At 40.9% G+C, this 26,836-nt stretch overlaps 1 protein-coding gene across 1 annotated transcript in view; it reads right to left on the reverse strand.

Annotated features, from left to right (window-relative positions):
- WDR36 (WD repeat domain 36) overlaps positions 1–16,248 on the reverse strand; it is a 29,151-nt gene extending 12,903 nt beyond the window's left edge. The window contains exons 1-13 of the mRNA XM_042822917.1: positions 16,102–16,248; positions 15,278–15,305; positions 13,097–13,197; positions 12,509–12,626; positions 11,556–11,688; positions 9,879–9,933; positions 8,910–9,042; positions 7,320–7,495; positions 6,631–6,751; positions 4,612–4,677; positions 3,623–3,706; positions 2,046–2,200; positions 825–939 (exon numbers count right to left, since the gene is read on the reverse strand). Coding sequence (XP_042678851.1) covers positions 825–939; positions 2,046–2,200; positions 3,623–3,706; positions 4,612–4,677; positions 6,631–6,751; positions 7,320–7,495; positions 8,910–9,042; positions 9,879–9,933; positions 11,556–11,688; positions 12,509–12,626; positions 13,097–13,197; positions 15,278–15,305; positions 16,102–16,248 — 1,432 coding nt within the window. The remainder of the gene's footprint in view (positions 1–824; positions 940–2,045; positions 2,201–3,622; positions 3,707–4,611; positions 4,678–6,630; positions 6,752–7,319; positions 7,496–8,909; positions 9,043–9,878; positions 9,934–11,555; positions 11,689–12,508; positions 12,627–13,096; positions 13,198–15,277; positions 15,306–16,101) is intronic.
- Positions 16,249–26,836: the final 10,588 nt, after the last annotated feature.

The following is a 26,836-nucleotide window of genomic DNA, read 5'->3' on the forward strand; positions in this document are numbered from 1 at the left end:
TTCAGATCTTGCACAAAGTATGTTCTTTTTGTTTTTTTTGTTTTTGTTTTTTTTTCCTCCACAAGGAACTTGATACTACAGTGTAGAGACAATGCATAACTCCTTACCAACCTTCTCTTAATTTCTGTCTAGGGCTTACTTTTTCATCCCGCTACTGTAAGAGATAACTTCAGGTTTCTTAAACTAGACAGCTTTCAAAAAGCCCAGCAAGCTTTGAGGACTCACTGGGATTCCCTCTTTGTTTCTACAAACAAAAACGTCAGACTATAAAGGCACCAATACACATCTCAGATTTACGAAACAGCAGCAAACATACCATGACATGGAATATCTACATAAGCAATGTTAAAAGGAGATGAATACCATCACCCACAAAGCCCTAAGTTTGCAGCTGGATATTTAAATACCAGCACATGCAAAGAACTGGAATTCCTTAGGATTTCTATTTCTTGTGTAAAGTATCTTTTCATTTTTAAGCAGAAAACATTTCATGTTTTGTGAGATGTATCTGGCTACAAGAAGCCAATTCTAGAGATGTGAGTATTTCAAAGATATCTACGACCCAGGGTCTCATGTTAATGCTAAGCATTCTGGTAATTGTATAGACTAAAACCAAACAGACATACATATCAAAACCAGCAGGGATCATGCTCTGAATAAGTGGACTCAAATTACTTCTGATTATAGTACAAAATAGAACAGCATAGGTTACTTACAGAAATAGAACAGATTCTCAAGTTCAACTCAGAAGGTGTGCTTGACTACTTACACAGAACTCAAAGTTGTTGCTACTCCATTAAGACTCAGTTTTAAGAAATTCATACCTCTTTCTCTGCCATAGCGCCCTCTGTGAATGCCAGACTGCATGTTATACACATCCACTTGTCCTGTTGACATCCCAATTACAGCAAAGTTCCCACAGGTGGTAATATCAACAGCCTTTCAAAGGGAATAAAAATGCCTATGAAAATAATTCTTAAACTGCAGAATTAGGAAAACTGTTAGGAATGTTAACAAAATGTATTAGGAATATTAGTATAATTTTTATTAGACTTCAAAGAAAACTGCATGGAATAAACCTCTTGAAAAAGTAGACAGAAGAGATCTTAAAAGAAGCAAATTCGTAACAAGTAATAAATGAGATGGTTCGTGCCTATAAAAGATAATGAAATAATGACTTAGTTACATCTGTTTTTGCAGAAGTCATATGTAATAACATCCAAGCTGCAGCCCAAATGAGCAACTGCGTGCAGCTCAGTAACTACCATAAAGCACACCTGCTGCCACTACTTCAACATCAGCCTTGACAATGGTAGCCCGAAAGAGCATAAATTCATGGAATTTAAGTAGTAAGAAACAGAGAAACAATAAGGTCTAATCTCTATTAAAAGAGATCTGATTAAGAGAAAGTAGGTATTTACAGCTGAACTTCTCCACCACTTAACTCCTAAGTGTAAGGTCACAAAAAGAAAACAAGATAAACAAGTAGTCTGGGTGCAAAGCAAATGAGTTATATGTGCTACAGAAACTACTTGCATTGCAAACTCATAGATCCTTAGCAAACATTTGAGTGTATTTTATCGACTGCTTGACTTTCATTGTGGTCAGGCTCAAGTTCCAAAGCATTTTAAAGAAAATAACCTCTTTGCAACTTGAAAATAAATTTTTCCATATCGTCAGGAAAACACACCACATTTTCAGCAATTTCCCTTCAGTTTAATAATATACAGCACAAGCATATAATTATTGATGTACAGTTGAATCTAAGTCAGTTTGAGAAATTAAAGGTAAACATCAATCACCAATCCGTCTGAATTCAAAGATAAAATGTGCAATTAACCTGTATGTGTGAGGAAAAAAAGATGCATACTTCTCTTAATGTCACAAAACAGTAAGACACCCTAAAGCAGCCATCATAAACAACTCTGAAAAGTAACTAAAACACTCCAGATAAGCGCCTTTTCATTATAAAAACTGCTTCTCTACAAACAATTCAAAATAGCACTGTAATGCTGACAGTATCCTAAATTAACTAATAAACTTACTGTTGCATATATATCAATAGGCTTGTTTTTGCTAAATTCTTCTGGCCTCAGTTTATGAGTTCCCATAGAAGTTTTCTGATAGTTCCAGGTTGTACAGGTTATATACCCTTGATGACAAGCAACAATACCATCCCAGTCATTCTGATGAGCCACCTCTGCAACACAATACACATTCATTTTAGAAACAATCACTCTGAAGCCAAATAACCTTTTTCTGATATAAGACACAGTATTTTGAAATACCCTTACACAAAGCAGTATAAACTTCAGTTTTCTTGCTGGATGACCAAGGGGTTATTTAGGAAAAAAAACAAAAACAAAAAACCACCAAAGCAAAGTTGTTCACTTACCTTTGTAACTGAAAGGCTAACAAAACCACAAACATTTTTTTCATGTGCTACATTTCAAGTCTTTGTGTATTTGAGTCTCTGTGGTTTGAAAAGCATATTTAAGCTTAAATAGTTTAATTCAGCTATTCAAGCTGTACACATTTCCATAGCCACTAGTTTAACCACCTAGAGCAGTTTTTAAGAACTACACCTGTTCTACATAGCAGCTTTTTCTGCATTTGCAGGAAAACCTTTCCTCTAAAGCTTAGTAATAAAACTCTGAATATGATCAGTCATGCAGGGTTCTAATTAATGAGCAACTTTGCACCTTCTTCTGTAATTAATAAATGAAAACATGAAAAAGGTTCACATCTTGAAACTGGTAATTCTACACCTTTAAAAAGTAAAGCAACCAGAAACAAACTGATATACACCAGCACAGCCAATATAGCAAAAAAGGAGCAACTCTATCTAGAACGTACTTCTATCAATGTTTGATGTCTGCAGACATACCTAGGGTAGTCTTTCTTTAAATTAATCAAGCAGAAGACTTAATATTCATTAAAAAAAAAAAAAAGCAAGCATTTTATATATGTAACTGTACAAGTATCACTGAATTCTACCAAATATAAATACTATATTGACAGAAGGGCTACGTGATATAATAAGTCCAAATCTTTCAGCATAGGAAACACTGAACCATAGTTGGAAGACGGAACGGCTGTCTTTAAGACAAAAATACAAAGAGGACAATTTTCATTTAAAGAAAAACCTCTTTGATAAGGCACAGATAACCATGATTTTGCTTCTAAATGATAGACTTGCTCAAGTTCAAATAAACTGAGTAACTGAAATTTGCCTTTGAACAGTGACTCAAATACACAAACTAGGAGATCATAAATCAACTGTTGCAACCAGGGTTTCCTTATCTGACAAAGATCTTCACTTCCCTAAGTGCTTGTTCACCAGCCAAGAGTAACATGGGTGCCATAAGATTTTGGCTCTCATGTTGGAAATTTTCAAGACAATAGCTGGTTAAATTGGAGACATTTAAAATATACTGCTGTTTCAAAATGTAAGAAGAGTTTACGAGATAACATACAATTCTGAATTGTACTCCATAGCTCAAGAAGAGCCATGGTCTCAATGATTTCATCTTGATGCAGCACAAGCTTTCAATACATTTTGTGGCTTGAGGGTTAAAAGATTAAAGATGTGATGAACTGACACATATCTCAGACTACTTACCTGAAGCAAAGGCTGTAATTGGTGGAAGTGCCATTGTATCATGCTGAAGACCCTTCTTTTTTGATTTCTTTTTGTTAATTGAACCTTAAAAAAGTAAGCGAGTGTCTCAGTTTCATGGTCTTAGAATAGAGATTAAAAGTAGTTTATTTACTACATGTAAAGTTCCTATTAAACTTTGAAAAATTTGGCTTTCAACAAGCACTGGTGTTCAGTAGGGTCTGAAGATTCTAACAGAGCGTCTGTCAAATTTCATAAAATACTGAGCTAATCACTCCATTAATATATTCACAGATGCAGTACTCAAATAATTTGTTCCAGGATCTTGTACTGACATCCCAAGGCAGAGGTCCACCATCACAACTAAATGTGTGATGTTAACAGGACTAGACTACATCAAGCAATGCAAACATTCACCTATTCGAACAGCCACACTCAAAAATTCCAAATTCATCCCCAGAGGATATAAATAACAATTAATCATGCCTATTTGGATACACACAATTCCATATACAGATATTTAAAAGAATTATCTTGGTCTCACTCCATGAGAAAAATGAAAATGTGGCCCTTAAACAGCATACAAAGATGCTTTTTTTTTTTTTTAAACAAAACTCTCCACTGAATCAAAGAAAATGAAGACAATAAATCCAAACTAACTGCATTAATTTAGCCTACCAAACAAAACTCAAATAAGAGAAAAGAAGTTAAAATTATGCATGATAAATATCTGCATCTGGATGATTTATTTATTTTTAATACAAAAATCATACCAACATTTCCCACAGTGATATAATTTGCACTTTGAGGTTATATAAATTACTTTTCATCAGCCAAACACTTCTGACAACATACTTTATCAGGAAGGACTGAGTTTGCAGAGAGGTTAAATAAATGGTTTTTATGCAATTGTTAAAGTGAAAACGCATCTGTTTACATAAATACTTTTCAGGTTTTTTCAACAATATTTGTATTTTGATTGAAACACTTACCACGTCCTAAACTTTTATTGAATCTTTCATGCACTGTTGAAAAAGACTGCAATGTTCCATCTTGACCTGACAAAATATTAGCAGAAAACACTGAAGTGCAAAACTCAACCTTCTATTCACTCATAAGCCAGATGAATGAGAAAAGCAGAAGATAAATTCTCAGAAACCCGAAGTAATTTAACAAACATTCTTATCTGAGAAAAAAATATAAGTACTGTAACAAATTAAACACAGTTTTCTATGGTCTATATCCTAATACTTTGTATCACAGGCAGAATTTTTTTAAAAAAATCTTCTCTGTGTTCAACTCCTACAATATCCCCACTTTGTCCCTCACAAAATCAAAATGTTGCATATTTTCTATCATTACTACCATATAAATACTGTTCTGTTCTTCAAATACTTCCAAAGTCTCCCATAACCTTATGCTACTCCCACCACCACCACCAATATTCCTTTCTTTACCCCTTCTTTCTCTACCCAAGATATTCCGCATTTGGTTAAGAACTGCACCTAAGCGAGTCAGTAAATTAATCAAAATAAAAAATGGTAAAGGCACAGCTCTCCATCTCCCAGCAAACAAGCACAACAATGCCTCTAGGCAGTCATCAGTATTCACAGAACTTTGAGTAATTCAATTTAATAAAGGTATGGAAGACAAATATGGATCTGGCAAATAGAACAAAACGCTATGTGGGGCAGATACGGACAAGACAGAATCAGAAACTAACAGAAAATGTAATTGTACAACATGTAAAATAAACTGCACTTTACTTGAAGGTCAGAATAATCAGAAAACACTATTACTAGGAAAGAAAATTATTCACAGTAATTTATACTTAAGGAATCTGAAAGACAATGGAGTAACTGTTAGAACTCAAACACCTTTGCTCGTGTATCATAAATGGTGTAATAAAAAGCCTCCATAAGGCAGAGAAATCCACATTCAGAGACAGGACAGTGCAAAGAAACAAGATTTTTCAGACTGGGAGGCAGGACAGACATAGCAGGAACTCAGAGCCACACCAAGCAGGATGAAGGCACAGACAGCAGTGAAATTTTATGAAGTTTACTCAGAGGGAAGCCCATTCTAGAGAAAAGATTTAAAACAAACAATCCCTGCTCATTCACACTCTGCTCAGAGGAGTTTTCCACTGAGCACCTTCATGACCGTATGCTGGAGTTTTTCCAAATATGTTCATGCCTCCCTTACATGGTAGGGCCAAAAGTGGTATAATCAATGTACTGCTGAGCCATATTAAAATAAAAATGTCATGTTTTCAAAGTTGCTCATGTAGGCAATCTAATTACATCAGCATAATTAAAGATTACATTAAGTTTCTGTTATGCCATTGTGGTAGTGTTCTTGGCCACCAAGCATTCTGAGCTAGTACTTAATTTCTGTAGCAGTCTATTAACTTATTTTTAAATACACTGGTTTCTAAGGAAGGGTAGTCTCTTACGCACTCACAGATCAAAACATTGGTATCAAGTGATCTTGGGAAGACATATTACACATAAAACTTGGGGAGACATACCACACATAAAACTAAGCTGTAACAAATTACTAAGAAATCATAATCCACAAATCCTGCTAAACTAGTGGGAAAAGTAGACTGGCTCCTGCGAATTACTAAGTAAATGATGTTGTCTACTTTTTTCTGTCAACAGAATTGACAAAGTTGTTAAGTGGTTTTCACTTTGACTAGCTGATAGATTCTAAGACAAAAATGAAGGTTTTATTTGTTAAACACATAAACGCAGACAATAAAAACAGCCTCAAAGCTTGCCTGCTTATAACTACTTTTCAGCCCAAACACCACTGCACGCTCCTTAAGGGAAACTGTGAAACAGTCTAATGCAGTAACAATGCTATCTCCACTCACTAATCACTTTCTGTATTTCATAACTTATCTCATGGGTAACACACAGTTCTTTTACGTTAATAAAACAAACCTTGGTAGGCTGTGTGCTTCATCACAACAGGAAATCAGACTGGATAAGAATTAGAATTCATACCTGCACTAAGGATTTGCTCTCCATTTTGCCCATGGTATCTGATTTTTGTTGGTGGTGCACTATGTCCCATTCGGCTTCTCAGTACACGTCCGGTACCACCGGGTCCATCAAAAATCCACACCTGCCTCCCCACAGAAAGCAGAAAAATTAAGATGATAAATACTGCAGTGCCAACAACTACGCTCCCTGGAAGTGAAGAGGGTAAGCTGGAAGCTGAGCAAACTCCACATACTGGCATTCACATCCTACACCAAAACTCTGGAGGACTGCAATGCAGCAGCTGATTGCTGCCCACAGGTCATGTGACAATCTACCAGATCAAAGAAAGCAAGGAACAAAATGACATCTAGCAACTGCAACAGCTAATGAGCCAGAATGCTAATAAAAACTAGAACAGATTAAGATTTAAGTTAGTATTTCAGGATATAAATTGTGGTTTAGGAAGCATGGGTACAAAGTCTTATTCTTCAAGATTGCCATAAAGCAATAAATGACAGATGATAAGGCAACAAAACCTTAGACTAACAAATCAGCTGAGAGCCAACAACTTCAGTCATTTGAGTTTTGCTGTATTTATATCTCTTGAAAGTTACTACTTCAATCTAGGGTACATATCAACACTTTAGAGGACTGCAGGATCAAAAGAAAACAAAAGACATCATCAGACAGCAGCCATTACCACCACTTACCCTTATAGCATTATCAGCGCCATTAGTAATAAGAAGTGGTTCTCCAGGGACAAATGACATACCAGCTACTGCTGTGGAATGTGCATTGCGCATTTGACTCATCAGTTTCTTCTCTTCTAGATCCCACAAAGCTATGTGACCAACTGGGCTACCAGCTGCCATTACTGGGTGTCCATCTGATCAGAAAAAAAATCAAATTTTTGTGTTTGTTTTTTGACTTTCAGGTCATCAGGTCCCTGCTTTCTTCTCACATATTAAAACTGATGCAGAAAAAGGCTACAATCACAAGAATCCAGTAATTCTCATGCTAGCTCTAAAAAGGTGTTTTAACTGAAGTATTTGTAATATTTCAAACAGAAAATAAATGAAGGTCACATGTAATAGAAGCAGGATTTTTTCATATCAGATAGAACCAAACATATTCAAGTTCATTAGGCAAGGCTAGTAGTTTTCTTTGAAAGCACGAAAGGTCTTAAATTCACTTAAGTCATTCTATACCCCAGTTTCTTCTTCAAACCTTCACACTTCAGAATCTGATAGCCACTGTATTACCTTATGTTGACAGCCTTTTTTTTTTAAAAAAAAAAAAAAAAACAAAACCTATTAAGTTTGTTTGCTCAACAGCTTCAAAAATGAATTCCCAAAGTTGATAACATCTTTATTCAAGCATTCGAAGTAAAATTATGATTTCACAATATTTCTAATTTTTGTTATACTTCTTCTTCCTGCCTAATACCAACGAAACTAACTCATAACACTAAGTTCCACAAATATTCAAGTAGTTCATGTCAATGCAAAAAAAAAAAAAAAAAAAAAAAAAAAAAAAAAAAAAAAAAAAACCCCTCTATATCCTGCATAGTTAGTAACCAAACTTTCATCTTCAACAAAAGACAGTTTCTAATCCATAGTCACATCCATGGACAGCTAAAACAGGCCTAGAGTCTTCTTTTTGTGGTTGTGCTTCATTCTCCAAAATGGAAATTTTGCAAGTTCATTTTGATTTAAATGAAGAGTACTTTACTCAAAGACTGAAACGTCACGTGAATTCAAAAGAACCAGGTTATATTTATACACAAATATAGGCTCTGTATCAAAGCTCACATTGTTAAGATTTATGTATTTCTCTGTTCAAATGAGAGACTAGACTCAGTATCATAGGTTCTGTAGGCAGTAAACGATGCTACTGTAACTGGCTTGGGTATTTACAAGACAAAAAAGAGCTGCAAATATATTCAGCAGAAACATCCATTCATTAGTCATTCAAGTACTAACATTTTAATGCACGTTCACAGAGAAGATGCTTCTGAGAATTAAGTTTATACACTCACAGCATACTGATCATTCTGCAGTAACTCCAACAGCTGTGTACTACAATAGCTCTTGGAACATTAAAAAACAGTTTACTTTTTACTGAAAAAAGAGTACCACCTGTCATGCCTCCAGTGCAGTACATAAGAAAGTGTGTACTTATCTTCAGCCTTTGAAACGAACACTCTCATTCCAAACTTTGTTTCTGAAATGCTTGTTCAAAACATTTTCCCAAATTCCATTTAGTTTTAGCGCTGTTTCACACACTTTAAAAAGACCTACCTGTACGAAAAGATATTGCTGTGATGGGGCCCCAGTCTTGTTGGAATTTCATAAGAGTTTCATCAAACTTAATATTATGTATAATGATATGACCAGATACAAGACCGACTGCAATAATATCTACTGCTGGGGCCTGTGGAAACATTGGAAGAAAACTGAAAAAGCTTGCAAGCACCCTGTAAGTATCAGTACCAGAACAAACAGTAAAGGCATCTTCTGCAGGAGAAACCCTATTAAGCATTTAATACGAAGAGAGATGGAGGATTTCACATCTGCTCTTCACTGAATAGAACAGTTACATTTTCAGAAGTTTTGATTCCTTAGAAAAATATTTCAAGTTTCCACTAATTTTGGAAGATCGGTATGTATATATAGTCACAGATATACATTCAGAAGTTTCACACAAGACCAACACAGATCATTTTCAGAGGTGTTAGCAAAGCTTTAAATACTACTAGTAATTTCAAATTCATTTTTATATCTGGAAAAATAAAGCAATTAGAAAATCTTTGCCTGAATCAACAAAATCTACAACTTACTACTATTTGTGATGAGAAAATATTTAAGTAGCAAGAAACTACCAGTGTCATGGAAATAACACAATGCACTGGTGCCTTGTGAACACCTTGTTTGTCTTTTTGTTTGAGAACTCATTATGTAATTCAGTGAATAAAGTCTACAAAAGCGATGAGCCAAAAACATGCAAGATGCTGAACACAACAGAGCTAGGACTAGCCTTCAAATCTACCTCTCTTCAGTATCTAATAGAGGGTTATTTGTACATCTTGAAAATTATTTTCATTGATGCCATTTTAAACTACAGTATCTTGCCTCGTATTGCCTGATATGCTGTAGGGTGTTACTAGCATGTCTTGAAAAGAACAGATATTATTTCCATTTTAAACTACAGCATTTTGCTTCCTATTCTTGAACAGTTACATAAGAAAGTAAGATGAAAAAAATGCTAACTTGTGCGAGAGCTGTGATCCCCAAGCCCCATCCTGGAAACGAGTACAAGAGTTTGCTGGAAAACAAACAAAACCAAAAATAATCAATCAACTAACTTTTCAGGATTTTTCATGTTAAGATGAATGTTTTTCATGCACTTACACAAACAAGTATGTAAGTTTTTTTGCTCTTAAATGCCTCTTAGAAGAAAAAAATAGTAATAATTATGTTTCAGAATAAAACCTCAAGTAATTTCAATTTGAAAAAAAAAAACTGCATTAATATTTCAAAGATTACATAATTAGGTAACAAGAATAAAGAGGAAGACTCATTTGTTGTCAGTTGTTTCCCTCACTATCCTGCTTTAAACACACATCTTCAAAACTCCTATCAACACACAAAGCAAAGTCAGCTTCTAAATAAAAAATAAATCATTTACTTGCAGAGTAACACCTCTGCAAAGTAACTCGTATTTATAGTAAAGGTATACCAACATTGTTGCTGTATTACTATTTACATTATTGAGAGAAAAGACAACCAAGGTAGTCATACAGCACTTAACGTGAGTTAATCAAGGCAATATTTCAGAACAGACAGAAGCGAAAAATTATTCCTCTACCACCAAGTTAGTCATTCTTAAAAGACTGCTAGCAGGCATCTATCCTTCTCTTTCTTTTCTTTCTTGCTGGAGACTACCAAAGCTTCCTCTCAGTTCTACAAGTTTAGCCTTTATCTAATTGTGCCAATATGTATCCACAAAATAATCTCTGGAGGGAACAAACAATGGAAAATAGAAATTGCTTAATACAGCAAAGTTGCCAAAAGGACAGTAAGAGTTATGTAAATTCTTAAATAGCAAAGCAAGAAACCAAGACATTTAATCAAGGTTTTTTAACATCTGTGATATATTGCACCCTACAGGCTGTGACTTGCATTAAAGAGACACAAAAGTAACATGAGTAGAAACATTTACTTCTCTATACTCTCTAGATTATTTCTACTTCCCGATTTTCACAGCACACGCTTCTGAAACATCAGAACGGGAGGGGAAAAAAAAAACTTAACTTTCACAGAAAGTACACAGCAGGTACAGAAATAAAAAATTCAACCATGCAATCTGAATAAACACCTATTTGCAGTACATATATTAATATACAGCAAAAGTTAAGCTCCATGAGTGAGAAAGCAGTTGATCATAGTAAACATGATATACTGTCATCTGGACAGTGTTCAACTGGGACATGTTCAGAGACAACTACATGTCTACACATCTCTTTCTTAAGTCTACTGATCAAATGCTAATCGCCTCCACAGTACATGCCAGCAGCTCCTTGGAGCAGCACCAACCAAATGGAGGCAGGAAGCCTGGACATGCATTTACTATACTTTCAACTATTTTCATGGGAAAGGTATGTGATTCCAAGAAATTAAAAAAAAAAAAAAAATAATAATAATAATAAAAAAGATTCCTGAACAACCCCTGACATTCTGCAGAGACAGTAAATAACACGTAGTCTGAAAGATACCATCATGCAGGGAGAAGCAACATTCTCTGTTCCTGGAGACAGACCAAGTGAAAACTGACACCAAAGAATTCAGTAAAATATTCCATCCTCAAAAGCTACCACTCTTAAAAATATTTGTTGTATCCAAAACTGCTTGGAGCATGAAGTATAACTAAGATACTAAGAATCTTACTTGGATCTTATATTCCACAGCTGCAAGCCACCTTGTTCACTCCCAAGGAGAATTTTATTCAAATAGGTGCTTGGATGCAGAATTGTAGAAACTGCAAAAGTGGCCTTATCAAAAACCACTTGAAGATATTCCTCTGCAAAGAAAAAAAAAAAAGAAACAATGGTATTGTGGCTAACCCCACAAACCTGTAGCTTGGTATCCCCCGGGAAACGTAAAAAGCAGAAGAAAGTTTACATAAATCACATAACTGGTGTTTCTTGCATTAAAGGATTAGCTAATGCATAACAGGACACGCTAGGCTTGTTTACTTCATAGCATCTGCTGGCTTCAACATAAATTTTTTACTTATAAGACTACCTAGCACAACAAGGTTGGCAATACTGTAGTGATTTATATCTTTCCAAAGGATTCAGGCTCCTGCCTGAGCAAAACACCTCTTTTCATTTGCATACCTCCTATTTGTTATAGCAACTTCAAATCACTAAAGGCAGTTTGCAGCCATTCTGATAGTACTTCCTAAAGATAAAAATTTCAGGCCACTGAAGCAGGATTCCATGAGGCACTATTCAATGGCATGAGAAGATGCTGACACAACTGTAAGATTGTTTATGAGAATTAACTCTCATCCAGACTGATAAACATCAAGGAATTATAGGATTTCCGAGATGGTTCCGAGATGTACCCAAAGTCTTTAACCAAAAAGGTACCACTGATGTGTTATTTCTGTAAAGCACATTTCACTTCTATGGAATGTTAAAGACAACCTACAAGTGGTACAGAACCAAGCAATGAAAAATTACTCTACAAATTACTTTTAGTTACAACATCATTTAAGAATTTTTTTCTTTTTTGAATAATCTACTTCCTAACATGCACGTTCCTCTTTTTTAATTACTGAAAGTTTAACAGTGTTATACCGTAGCGTAGTAACAATAATAAAAATTGTCTCTCACCTTCTGACTGTATATCCCAAACAATCAGAACATTAGCAATATCCACAGAGATAATGTGATCACCAAAAGGCTGCAGAAGGTGTATTCTTGCCTTGTGACCTTCATAGGTATGTACTACCTAAAAATTTTTAACAGAGAGGTTTTCAGTATAAAACGTTCAGGTAGCATACAACGTTAGCACAATGCTTAAGGATGGTTAATATACATGAGCATGAGTACAAACTTAAATAAAATAGATGGAAAGGCCACACAACTTTAAGTAGAATATACATATATATAAAATTTTCTTTGATGTTAAAAGCTGTTTGTTTGCAAGGTATTTTAAATAATCTTTAAATGGTTTATTTATTTATTAAAATTCAGTAATTATGAATAGAATTTTAAGAAATAACTATTGCAATTAATACATAAAACATCAGTCAGCCATCATGAAATCTGTTATTACAAATTTCCATTTTATGCTATTTAATTTTCTACATTCGGAGTGATAAAACAGTTTCTTAAAAGCAAAGGTAACAAACAGCTATGGAAATACAAGTTTGCAGAAAACTAACTGTATCACCAATGAATAAGTAAACTCTTAAAAACCTCTTTGTTCCTGGCAATAGCATGGAAAACATCGCCATATGAAGCAAATATCAACATTCGGTCTGCTGCCAAACAAGTAATGTCCTGTAGCAAAGCATTGCCTGCAAATCAAACAGAAAAATTCAACAGGCTTCACCTTCACAACCAAAGATAAAGTCTGACAGTGTGTTTGTTTAGTTTGGTGACATGCTAACAAGACTGCTTTATTATAGGCATTTCTGTAAGAACACATTTATTTCAGACAGCTCTTATGAATATCACATCAAGTAAAATGGTAAGTAACATCACACTGACCAACTCCAATGGTTCTTTCATAAATTACTGAATTATTACTTCAAGGCACGTGTTAGCTTCCTGAAGGCTTACAGATAACAACAACGTAACGCTTTCTACAGACTGTTAAAGCCACACAGCCCAGTGGAAACACTAGACAAAGGTGTCCCTGCCTACAGCATGGAGGCTGGAACTAGATCATCTTAAAGATCCCTTCCAACCCAACTTATTCTATGATTCTATGCTCTGATTCTACTTATGATGATGATGATGAGGGATACAATCAGGTCACAGAAATCAGGTACCCTGCAAAGGTAGAGCCTGCTTAGGCCAAGATGCTCCTGAAAATGGGCCCCAGCCACATAACATCAATGAACAACAACCACCCACCAGAGAGGCGGATCATTTATTTTCTCAATCACTACTCTATTTTTTAACGTCTCCAATTCTGTACTTCAACATCACCTTTCACAAGAAAGTGTATGTGATCGTCTATTAAAAGGTACAGTCTAATAAAAAGGATTTCAGAAAACGTGCAACATTTTTTTACCATTTTGTACACTGAAGGCAGAAGGTATATTTGTTTATAGCATTTTGTCTTCACTGCTGAATTTATAATCTGGTCCCACCTATGTAACAGTTAACTGTCCCATTTATGAGCTCAGCTTTTAATGAAAAATATTTGGTTTTTATGAGATCCATGTAAGAACTTTATGGAAAACTACTTTTCAGGACAGCATTTATGTTCCTGAACCACCTAACTGCTGGCCAAGTGTTTCAGATGCCATCCCACTCAGTTCCTCTCAAAGCCACATTACAACACCAGTTAAATCAAGTTAGCTTTAACCACGCCATCTGAGTCTTGAAAACTTCTGGGAAACTCTATCTACGTTGTATCATAGCTCTCCCTCCGTCACGAATACTGACTTATCACCAGCCTGAACCTGCAGACTGGCTGTTGCCCCTTGTTACAGTGTCAGCCACCACCCACACAAGTTCAGCTTTGTGAGTACCTTTCCAGCAACAGGCCACTTCTTGTGATTCATCTCCTCACCAAACCAAGCAGATCCAGTTACTTCAATGTATCTTCCTATGCCTTACTCCTGAGCTGGATGTCACAGCCTATGTGTGGTCTCACCATCGCAAAGTACAGAGCAACAACAGCTTTTGCAAAACTGCTGGTTGTCTTCCTACCATAGCTCAGCACAGTGTTTATCTTATTTGGATTTCCTGCATTGTTGGCCCACTCTCAGCCTGGCATCAGCACAACCCCAGCAACTTATCAGCAGGGTGCCATGCAGGCAGTCAGCTCCTGGCTTGTTGTTCTAACCCAGCTGCAGCATTCTCTGCTCGTCTTGCAGTGCCCTGTGCCAACACTCCGCAACACCTCACCAGACTGAAGCTGAGGTTGTTGATGAAGGCAATGAATATGTTGACACCTAGTGTATGCTCTGTCACCCACTGCCAGTTCTACGTCAAGCTATGCTTTCATGTCGTTTGTCCCCAGCAGCTCATCCCATTGTTAACACTGTGATGACTTTCAGTGTCATCTGTTATGATCCAGTAATTATTTTCCTTCAAGTAGCCATAAAAACAATGAAGAGTAGAAATAACAGCTTTAATTGATGCTTGCTCCTTTAAAGCCTAGAGGTGGTTTTGGAAAAACAGAGTGAGAAGAGGTTCACAAGGCATAAGAAAAGAGAACTAAATCATAGTTACAACAGCAATCCTGTTTCCAAATTAACACTCAGTATTTCAGAGACTTCCTCACTGAAAATAGTAGCAAATATAAATCATTTTGCCCTTTCAAAATGGGAATTGGTACACCTATTACATTAAAAACAAACAAACAAACAAACAACAACAACAAAAAAAACCACCTAAAAACAAGAATATGTGCATACTTACTCACTGCAACAATACCAAGCTTCTTCACCTGTAACAAGAAAAAGGCATTTTTAGTGATGAATTTGCTACAGAAATTCAAAACTCTAGGATCTAGCCTAGCCGAGATTAGGAATTTGCATGCCTCAAAAGAAAGAATGATAGATTTCCCTTAGTTTACAATAGAGTCTAAGGCAAAACCTGCAGACAGCAGTTCAAAAGGCAAGGGACAATAGTTGCTGAAAGACAGCCATTCAGCAAACTCTAAGTTAAAGTGCATGGTGCTAAGCACACACAGGGTATCTTGCAGCATCTGCACAAACCTGTTTTCACATTATCTCTGCTTCTACTTCATTCCATATTTTGTCAGTCTTAACTCTGTTCACGTGGAATTTGCTTCAGTGAGTATCATCAGCACCCAGAGATGCTGATGGTTCAAGCTCTGTGAAGACGCCTGACAAAAGCAAACACTAAAAAGCTGACAGAAGCACAGGAAAATCTGCACTGCACAGCTTGTGCTATGCCGTAAAATACAATAACTTAATACAGCTCTCTTATTATTTTTATATATATGATTTGTAAGGGAAAAAAAAAAAGTCAGCATCACATGCTTTCACGTTACAAGACGGAACTGCACTCATTTCTTTCGCTATCGGATCGCCTCTCAGATCGCCGCAGCCCCAGCGCTCAGGCGCGGTGCTCCATTCGCGCCGAGCTGCGCCGTGCCGCCAGCAGCGATGGTCCCGGCACGGGGCAGCCCCCGGCCCCGGCCGCCACGAGCGCGGCCTCGCCGCCTGCCACCTCCCGCCACCGCCCCGACTTCAGCGCGGAGGCCGCACGCGACTCACGTTGTAGGTGTGGACGCTGCGCCCGACCGCGGTGGCCACGTAGAACTCACGGTGTCGGCCGTGGTAGCGCAGAACGTGCGGGACGTGGCTGGAGTAGCGGCCGAGCGCGCGAAACCCGGCGAACAACGCTCCCCGGTCCGCCGCCATGTTGCCGCACGCGGCCGCCAGGCCATGCGCAGCCCGGAAGTCGCAATCCACTTCCGGCGGGGCCGTGCGCCGTCCAAGGCTCTCCCCCGCTGCGGCGGTGGCGCGGTACAGCGTGCAGCGCGATATGGTGCGGGGTGGAAATGCTTTAATGGCACACCCGTACAGCGCGGCCGCGGCGCTCCTCAATAAGTTAACGCGATTTGCGGGAGCATTCGGCCCGCGGACAATAAATAATGAGTCCGGTGGAAAAATACATATCACACATCTGCCTGTCCGTCTATTCCAAGTTCATGTAGCTCCTCCACATGGCCATCACCTCCTGCACCTTGCGCTCGTCGCACCGCACCTCGTCACGCCGCCGCCGCTCCTGTACACAACGCCGTCAGCACCCGCCGTCGGCCGCGCCCCGTCCCCCTCCCCTGTCCGCCCGCGGCACCCACCTGAGGCGGCCGATAGCCGCGGCAGCGCCGGCGCACCACGCGCACCGTGCGCAGCCACAGCTCCCCGCAGCCCCGCGCCCCGTCCAGCACGCATTCCAGCAGGCGGCCCTCCTGCTGCGCCCGACGGGCGTCCTGCGGAGCACGGCCGTCAGCCGCGGGGTCGCGTCGGGCACACTCCCGCTGCCGAGGCCCCCTAAAGCCCCGCTCCCCTCCCTGTCTTCTCTGTTTTCTCTCCCCTTCGTTTGCCCATTCTCCACCCCTCCCTCTCTTCGTGTCCTTTCCCCCTGCCTTCCCCTCCCGCTCTCACCCCTCCCTTCTCTTTCTCCTCATGTCCCCTCTTCCCTCCTCTCTCCCGCTCCCCTCCCTGCCTCCCCTGCCACCGTCCTCCCCGCTCTTCTTCCTTTCTTCTTCCCTTCTATCCCTCCTTTTCCCTCTGCCCCCTTCCTTGCCCTTTCTTCCCACCCCTCCGTCTCCTTCTCCCCTCTGTGTCTTGATTTTTATCTTTCGGCTCCTCACGGACTGGGGATGCTAAGTAGCTGTCGGGGACCGCGTTCACCCGGGCGAACCTCGGACAGCTGCGGGCCCGCGGACGCGTCCTCGCAGGTGTGAAAATCGAGCAACGGCCCCTGGAGGGAGACAAGACGGAGGGGGGGTCATCTCCGCGCCCCAGCGGGGCGGCCAGGGAAGTGGGCGATACTCCGCCTGGCGGGAGGCGGTGGCGAGCTGCTCGGTGCGCCCGGAGCTTCCTGCCCTCGGGCTGGGCGCTGTCAGTGCAAGCGAACCACCCGCGGAGCTTCTGGACCACTTATCGCCTTTGCAACAGTGAAACCGTCTTCGGCGTCGGTGCGGTTTTACGCTGTCGTCTTAGGGCTCTGCCGGGGATCGGGAGCGCTCTGGTAGCAGAGCTCCTGCACTCCGTCCCTGCCGGTCCCAGCTTCGGCGCACGCTTTAGGAGGGTCGCCGGAGGAGGAGAGGAGAAGGTAACTTCCCCGTCCTGTGCTCCGGGTTACTACACTAGCTGGCTCCCGGCTTGCTAATCAGCGTTTTCGGAAAGCAGCTGCCAGCATCAAGGACAGAATCGTGGAGGCAGTGCCGTGCCGACAGTTTCCCGCCGATGCCACCAAAGCAACCACCAACCTCGTTGAATGTCATGCGCTCATCGAAAGCGTTTAGGAGATCGTCTCGTATATCCTCGTGGTGACAGAGGCTGAAATTGTAGGCGGCCTCCCGCGGTAGGTCGGCGATCTGAAGAAAGATGATGAAGCCACAATAGACTGTGTAAGAAAAAGCCAGAGGTTAATTCTCGCGCCCGCGACGTGACCCGAGGAGCACGGAGGGCGGTCTGCAGGGAGCGGCGCGGGTGCTCATGAGCGCTAGCGGAGCTGGCTGGTTACCCTTTGCGTTATCCATGGTGCCTTTGCACGTTGTGTTTCTCCTGCTGGGCTTCGGATCGTCGCCGGCTTCATATATGTACCTGTACGCCTACGGAAATGATGGTTTCCAATTCCATAACCGGGGTTTATTTGGACGTCTCATGAGCCTCTCTTCAGAATTGTAAATAACAAGCATTCAGACTCGAAGTGTCACTGACTCTAAAAGAAATCCGGGATAATAAACAGTAATCAACCGCAGCATCCAAGCCCCAAACAAAGCAAAGCAAGGAACTGTGACAGCAGTTGATGCTGTTACAGCCCTCGGGCAGCAGCGCGTGGCTCATCCCGGTGGCTGCAGCGAAAACACGCGACGTGCTTCCGAGAATGGAGATTATGGGAAAGTGGCTACCGGCAGGCAGGGGCAGTATGGGGCTTTCGTGTACAGACAGTCGAACGATCCCGCGGCTCACAGAGCCGTGCAGGGGCCCGGGAGCACGTCCACTGAATCGTCTTCGGATGCTGACGGCTGGAGGACAGAGGGACGGAGCCAGGTGGTGAGGCGGGCAGCCGGGTTAAGCTCCCGGCCCCGCCGAAGCGGTTCATGGGAAGAGCCCTGGGACCCCCGCCGGGGTGGCGGTTGTGGACGCAACCGTAGCTCTGTTTCAGAAGAAAAAAAAAAAAAAAAAAAAAAAAAAGTTCTTTTTCGAGGAATGCCTCTCTGGCTTGTGTCATTAAGGAAACCCAAGAGGACTGCCGTTGCCTTAGGAGGAAACGGGTTTTTTTTTTGGTCTGAGGAGCTGGGGGCGGGCGAAAGCCAATGAGGCAATATCGCGTGCCTGAGTATCCTCTTCTCGTCTTTTGCTTTCATATCACCAGTGGGCTCTCACTCCAGCCGGCTGCTGCCTCCTTCTTGCCCGGGGTTCGGCCGTGTGGATCTGGGAACTGCTCGTTTGGAGTGCGGCATCCCTCATGCCGGGCTGTGTGAATGAAGAGAGATGCTTTCTGATTGCAGTTGTGACATCTGTCTCACTAAGTGAAATGCCATGCACTGAAATCCTGCGGTGTTCAGGGAGGCCTTAGCATCTAGAGGCAAGCCCTACCTGGACACATGCTGCTGAGACCCTTAAATGGTCAATACTTGCCATGTGTGTTGCTATTTCCTGCAAACAACAGTGTTTCTTCTTTTTCCAGATGGCATAGTGTACACCTGGGGATGACTGCATTCAACACTCTCCCAAAGTTGCCAAATAAACCAACAAACCTCCATGTTCTGAAAGGATGCCTTGTTCTCGTATTCTGGGAGATGCTGGATTTTCTTTTTCTAATCACAAGCCCATGTGCCTTCAACTTTCTCTAGGACTTTCTGCCTAAAGCTATCAATAGGCTTCATAAAAGTTAATAAACTGATAAAAACAACACCAACACAGTTCTTCCAAATAGACCTGTGTTTCTTCTTCTTCTTTTTTTTTTTTTTTTAATTTTTATTTTTATACTTGTACAAACAATGGTGCAACCTATTACAAAGGCATTCACTTCAGGTGAATTTTGTGATACTCATGATAATCAGCAGCATCACTGCCCTGCTATGTGGTGAGAGTAATTCTGATCTAAGAAATAAATTTGGAACAAGGAAGATACTATTTGTTACTTCCCATTTTTAATTTATCTTTACCAAACAGGACACAATGGCCCTGTTAATAAAGGTGTTTGTTTACCCTTACTTCATGGGAGGTGAAAGTCCTGTCAATAGCTGAAGTGTACAACTTATTTTGCTTCCCATGCAAACCATATTGTGCTGACATTCTTTTCTACCACTTATGATGTTCTCATGGTTTTATTTCTTCCATGTGTGTCTGCAGTTAGCAGCAGAACAAAGTTGCAGCACAATCTGGAAACGTAATCAGATCAGCAAATGATAAAGGCATTTTTTAGAGGAACCAGAAAAGTATTTGCCTACAAAAGACAATTTGATGTTTAAAACATGCTTCTATCTGCATTCATATGGAAGACTATTAAGAATCAAGGAATGCAATTACTTTAATTGGATGCTTTTCCAATGCATGAAAAGTTCTTTTAATAAATAGTACCTGTCAGCAATTCATCTGGTCTCTCATTTCCTCTTAGTGTTAATCCTGAGTGCCTTCCCTTTGTTGTTGTCACTTCCCTGCCATGCAGCCAAGCAGCTCCCTACTCAGATCAGGTGGGTAGGAGGAGAAATAACAAAAGTAAATGAAGTACTTATGAATCAAGCATCTCAAAACTTTGAACTTTTACTTACTCCAGCCATAATAATACCAAGGCCTCACTTCTGACAGCAGATTTTTACCTGAGATGTTGGCCAAATTTGGGGTAATTGCAAATGGCTTTCATTAAGAGAAATAACCCAAGATGAGGTAGTTTTTGAATGGAGCCTTATAACAGATCTCGTTTCTTCCCAATGCTTGTTGCCTGGCAGTCCTGTTCTGTCTTGAAGACACCACATTTGCAATCATGCTAGAGCAGCAGGTAGAAGGGATTAAGAAATATCTGTTGCTACTTTGCTGCAGGTCCAGATGATATCTTTGTGGGCAGGAGTGCTGCCAGCCCTCAGTGGGAGACGAAGTCTGCAGCTAACATGAAGTCACTGACTTTGGTAGACATTTCTGATCAATATTATTAATATTACTGGCAGTATAATTTATCAGTCTGACTTGTATTTGCTGAGACAGTTTTAGATCATTACATCTTGGTACATGTAGCTGAAAGGCAAATTTCACACTTTTTTTTTTTTTGTTTTTTGCATGCATGAGCAATGTGTTCCTGCCTGAAATGCCTTACTGCTGCAGAAATGCCAGTCATATCCAGAATGTTAACACAGTTATACTTTGGGGGTGTAGGGAATTTCTAAAATTATGAAATTATATATGTGGAAAGGTGAGGTGGAGGGAGGTAGCAATTACCCAAGTGAAGTTTGGGAGATGGGAAGGAAGTGCGTTGGTGCTTGAGAACTTGCAGAGTGTGTGTCACAGCCTGAGAGCCCAGGGTAGGCAGCCCTGGGCAATGCAGTTGCATGCAGCCTGTCTGTGGCCTACCTACTCTTGACAGGAGACACATGAGACTGATCTGACTGGGCACACACTGTTCAGATTGCTATCTTCAGGAATCTGGCTATGGTAGAAGAGTCCCCTTATGGAATCTCTTTGGTTGCGGAGGGCACTGAATGTATAACCAGTGCCCAGCACCATATAATTGTGTGACAGAGCGCAGGCAGCTCACCAGTAATGCCCTATTTGCGAGACTTGCACTCAGAAAAGCTGAAGATGATGCTAGAAACATCTCTCAAGTGTTTAAGGTCAGGTTGGATGCAGCACTGGGCATCCTGACCTGATGATGGCAGGGAGGTTGGACTGGATGTAGATGGTCTTTAAAGGTTCCTTCCAACCCAGGTGATTCTTCAGTTCTATGATTCTCATACACACAGCACAGAAGTAAAAATTTAGTATCCTCATGTTTACAATTTGTTTTTATTGTAGAAGTTTATTTCAGAATCTTTACTGAGGAAATGAAGTTGTTTTTTTTTTTAAAAAAAAAAATAATTTTTTTAAGCATCGCAGTTTCCAACAAAATGGAAATTCAAAATGTTGGCAAATTTTTCTCCACATCCTCGCTTGCTGCCCAGACTTTGGTCTGCCTCTCTGTCTCTATTTGTTTCTATATGTTTAAAATCTTAGCTACTGGAGCAAAAGCAACTGCTGAGTGCTGTTCAGGGCCTCCACATGCCACTTTAGAGAGAGAAGGGTATTCAGAAGCACCCCATATGGCTGGTGGCTGGCAGTGAACAAAACAGTTCTGAGAGGGCATCACAGATCCTGCTGTTGGTTGGTATACCTTAGTTCCCCTCTGATATGAAAAGACTTTTCAACAAAACACAGAAGTTCTGCATTGCTGGAAAAAAATTAATCTTTTTGATGACAGTATTTATTTGGCTGCAGATGATTATCAGCGCAGAAGTAGGTCTTAGGCTTGAGATGAATATAGAGTATCTTCCCCTAAGCCTTCTAATGCTTCTGGCTTCTACATAGCACCTCAGAAAGTCCGGGATGGAATATCCAAGTCCCACAACACAATGGCTAGCACATACTAACTTTGAAGAACTCCATATGGGATCTAAATATTATTCTCAGGGAAATCTGTTTTTAAAAACAGATTCAGGAAACACCCTTCAGGAAGAGAAGTTTCAGCAACAGGAACCAAAGAAACTGCTACCTTGCTTCAGCAGGATCCAGATTTTCAACTGAGATCCTTTCTGTCTAGGCTGACAAATCATAACAGTGCAGATCCTCCATTTTCTGTGCAGGACAAATAAAGATGTTGTTGCATCTAATCACATTCACATGTGCTGGTAAAAATTGGAGTCCCACAGGATGTTCTTTAACATCTTCATCAAGGACAGCAATGATAGAATTGAGTGCACCCTCAGCAAATTTGGTGAGGACACCAAGCTGAGTGGTGCGGCTGACACAGTAGAAGGAAGGGATGCCATTCAGGGGGACCTTGACAACTTGAAAGGTCGGCCTGGGTGAACCTAATGAGGTTCAACACAGCAAAGTGCAAAGTTTTGCAATTGGGCAGGAGGAATCCCAGGCACCCGTACAGACTGGAAGGAGCAGTCCTTGAGAGCAGACCCACAGAGGAGGTCCTGGGAGTCTTGATAGATGAAAAGCTTAACGTGAGCCAGCAATGTGCTCTTGCAGCTCAGAAAGCAAATGGTATCCTGGGCTCCATCAGAAGAGGGGTGGCCAACAGGGACAGGGAGGTGATTGTCCCCCTCTACTCTGCTCTTGTGAGGCCCCATCTGGAGTACTGTGTGCAGGTCTGGAGCCCCAGATACAAGAAAGACAGGGAGCTCTTGGAGAGGATCCAGAGGAGAGCCACGAAGATGATCAGGGGATTGGAGCAGCTCCCCTATGAAGACAGGCTGAGGGAGCTGGGCTTGTTCAGCCTGGAGAAAAGAAGGCTGTGGGGTGACCTCATTGCAGCCTTCCAGTAGCTAAAGGGAGCTTACAAACAGGAGGGGAATCAACTCTTTGAAAGGATAGATAACAGAAAGACAAGGGGAAATGGTTTTAAATTGAGGGAGGAAAGATTTAGGTTGGATGTCAGGGGGAAGTTCTTTACTATGAGAGTGGTGAGGTGCTGGAACAAGCTGCCCAGAGAGGTTGTGGATGCCCCGTCCGTGGATGTGTTCAAGGCCAAATTGGATGGGGCTCAGGGCAGCCTCGTCTGGTATTAAATGTGGAGGTTGGTGGCCCTGCATGTGGCAGAGGGGCTGGAGATTCATGATCCTTGATGTCCCTTCCAAACCTGGTCATTCTGTGATTCTGTGATTCTGTGATTCAGTGTGCTCTTGCAGCTCTGAAAGCAAATGTTATCCTGAGCTCCATCAGAAGAGGAGTGGCCACCATAGACAAGGAGGTGATTGTCCCTCTCTATTCTGCCCTCCTGAGGGCCCATCTGGAGTATTGCATCCAGGTCTGGGGCCCCAGGTACAAGAAAGACAGAGAGCTGTTGGAGAAGTTATGACATGTAAAAACAAGTCAGTGTGGATAGCAGTAAAAGCAAGGGGGATGGGTGGCCATGTTGTCTGCCCAGTCCTGTGGCCCAGACTCCTATCCTAACCTACAGGAGGCTAAAGGGCAACTTTCTGTCCAAAGGCAGCTGCTCTGTGCCAGTTCACAGGATGTGGAAACTGAGAGGAAGCATACAGCTGATCCCATCAGTGGATGTGAGCCTGTTTGTAGGAAAATCATTCCTAGGGAGGACAGGTTCAAAAGGGCTGCTGCTGTGCAATGCCTTTGTACCTGTGAAGATGTATCTCCATTTGTACTTCATGATGAAAGCTGTTAGCAGCTAGACCCAACTCATCTGGCTGAAAGTTGTAATACTTGTGAGCTGGCAATCTATGCCACAAACAGGTTTTCAAGGGCTGTCTGGAAAGGAGAACAAAGATCTGTGACACATACATGTGTGCATAGACTTTCAGCTGCTAATGTGACAAAAGATACTGAACCCATTTTTTCCCTCATCTGGTGTGTTCTGAATTAGTTGTGTAGCATGCAGCAAGAATTTGATGGAAGGTACTTCCTGATCCAGCACTGTTTTAGGACAGCCCCACTCTGATTTTTCTACTTGTGGCATTCATAGAATCACGGTTTGGGTTGGGTGGGATCTTAAAGATCATTTAGTTCCAACGCCAAGTGTCCCATCTTTGGCACACTTTCAACTAAACCAGGTTGCCATGGCCTTGAACATCTCCATAGATGAGGCATCCACATGTTCTCTGGGCAGCCTGTTCCTGTGCCTCACTGCCTTCAGTGCTATTCATTTCTTCCTTATATCTAATCTAAATCTCCTCTCTTCTAATTTAAAGCTGTTACCCCTCTTAGTGGCTCGCTCTCTGCCCTCCCTGGTAGAGAGTTCTATAGCATCTTCCTTGTAGGACTCCCTTAGGTACAGGAAGGCTGCTAAGGCTGCTTTGAGGTGTCTCTGGAGCCTTTTTTCCTGTCAGACATTGATAGGTGAGTGCATATTTGTGTGTTAATGTGGACATGTTATTTCGTATTGAGAATGTGTTAGTAAACCTTTCCAAATACACATGGCATGGCTCTTGATGATATTTAATTTGTAAAGTCACGGCAACCTGGTGACTGGAAAAAAATGTGGTGTTGCACCCATTTTTAAGAAGGGTGAGAAGGATGACCCAGGGAGTTACCAATCTGTCAGCCTCATCTCTGAGCCAGGAATAAATGTGGAGGATCTCAGCAGCTGTGCTGAGGCTCATGAAAGAGAGAGGTCAAGTGAGACAATCAGAGACTTGTGTTTTCATAACAGCTGGGGTCAAATCTAAAGCGAAATTACTCTTACTCAGTGAAAAGGGCATAATTACCATTTTGCAGATTTAAGTAATGCTCATTTGACATTGTGGCTTTTTTAGCAGTGCACGTGGGGGAAAACCTTTTGGATTATCTATTTACTGCCATAGCAGTATGTTATCGCACTTGGTACATCAAAGAATTGTAGAATGACATAAGTTGGAGGGGACCTTAAAGCCCACCCAGTTCCAAACCCCCTGCTGTAGGCAGGGCTGCCGTTCACCAGACAGAAGGCTCCATCCAACCTGGCCTTGAATGCTTCCCGGGATGGGGCATCCACAGCTTCTTTGGGCAGCCTATTCCAGTGCCTCACCACACTCTGAGGAAAGAACTTCTTCCTAACATCTAAGCTAAATCTCCTTTCTTTTAGTTTAAACATTCTCCTTTTTATATTGCTGCTGGGCAGAGTAAAGAGTTAACCCCTTCTTCTTATAGCTCTCTTCAAGTATTTAGAAGGGTGCAATGAGGTCTGCCGAGGGCTTTCTATTCTCCAAGGGGAATAAGCCCAAATTCCTCAAGTTTTCTTCAAAGGAGAGCTACTCCAGCTGTTAGTCCCATGTATGATGGACATATACTCCATGTACAAAGGAATGTCTCGGATGTGTAAAACTTCGCTGCAGAGTGGCTGGTGGAGAGCTTAGGAGAAGGCAAAATGGTGGGTGACTCTTACAGACTACCAGAAGTTTATTCAAGCACTCAGTATGAAACCAGTGTTACCAAGGCTACACAGAATCAGGACAGAAGTGAGATAAGTCATGTTTTTATCTGGACAGGCTTTGAGATGAAGATGTGTTTATTAAAATCTGCAAATCTCAGATTACACCAACTTGATCTTCGGTGTACTGAAAAAACATTCAAATAGAGAAGGCTCTTGATATTCTCCCTCTGCAAACATTTGTCCTGTTAGTAGAGTGACTTTCAGGAATTTCCTTGAGATTGCTGTCCCTTTTTGAGAAAGAAAGCATTTTAGACCATCACAGAATCAAGGTAAAGAATAAAATATTTACCTAGGGGAAGGACATCTACCGTTTGTCAAATGGAAACAAACAACCAAATAAATAAATGTAGGAGTTGAGTCAGAAATTGTCTTGAGAGGAAAAATCAAAGGCAAGCAAAGGCAAAGGACACAGCACTTCTGGTCCATCTTCTCTCATCTGATGCAGCTAGTTACAGACACAACTCTACCTCTGTTTCTCTGGAGCCAATAGTTGCTGTAACTAAGGGCATGTATGAAGGAATTGAATGTTTTCCTTTTTCCTTTTGGAATAAAATTTTAATGGCTGAGGTTAATGGCTGAACAGTAACTGGCAGGGACTAAAACAGGCGAAGGCAGCAGTTTCTACAAATTTACTCACTGTTAGTGAAAGTGGGAAGCACTGTTCCACACTTAAAAAGGAAACACAAATAATGGTGATGTTCCCTTATTTGTAAAAATACGTAGATAGAAAAGCTGCCAAGAAACAGTCTTTCATTTTTTTCTTAAGGCAAAAACAAGTATATCTACACTGTTTTGACAGAGGGGCTGCTAGCACGCTTGTGCATCAGGATATGAAAATGATGACATTTCAAGACAAGCTCCAGAAGTTTGTAACCTGTATCTTTTCTACCTCAAAAAAAGAGAACACATTAGTCCCTTCTTCACTGCAGATGTTTTCTGTGCTCACGAGGGTTGTTGTTTCCTCTCAGGGTTCTTGTATTTTTTAAAGGTCAGTTTTTTTCTAAACTTCTGACATTCTTGGTCAACAGTTTTCTACAACAGAAACTAGATTCCATGTTGCAGCTGAGAGATGATCAATTTCCTTTGACTCGCCAGATGACTTTTGAGTTTACACAGCAGATTATGCTGTTTGCTTTTCTTTTCCTG

This window comes from Centrocercus urophasianus, unplaced genomic scaffold (genome assembly GCF_019232065.1).
Source record: "Centrocercus urophasianus isolate 14NV4802_14NV808 unplaced genomic scaffold, USGS_Curo_1.0 seq_21, whole genome shotgun sequence".
NCBI lineage: Eukaryota > Metazoa > Chordata > Aves > Galliformes > Phasianidae > Centrocercus > Centrocercus urophasianus.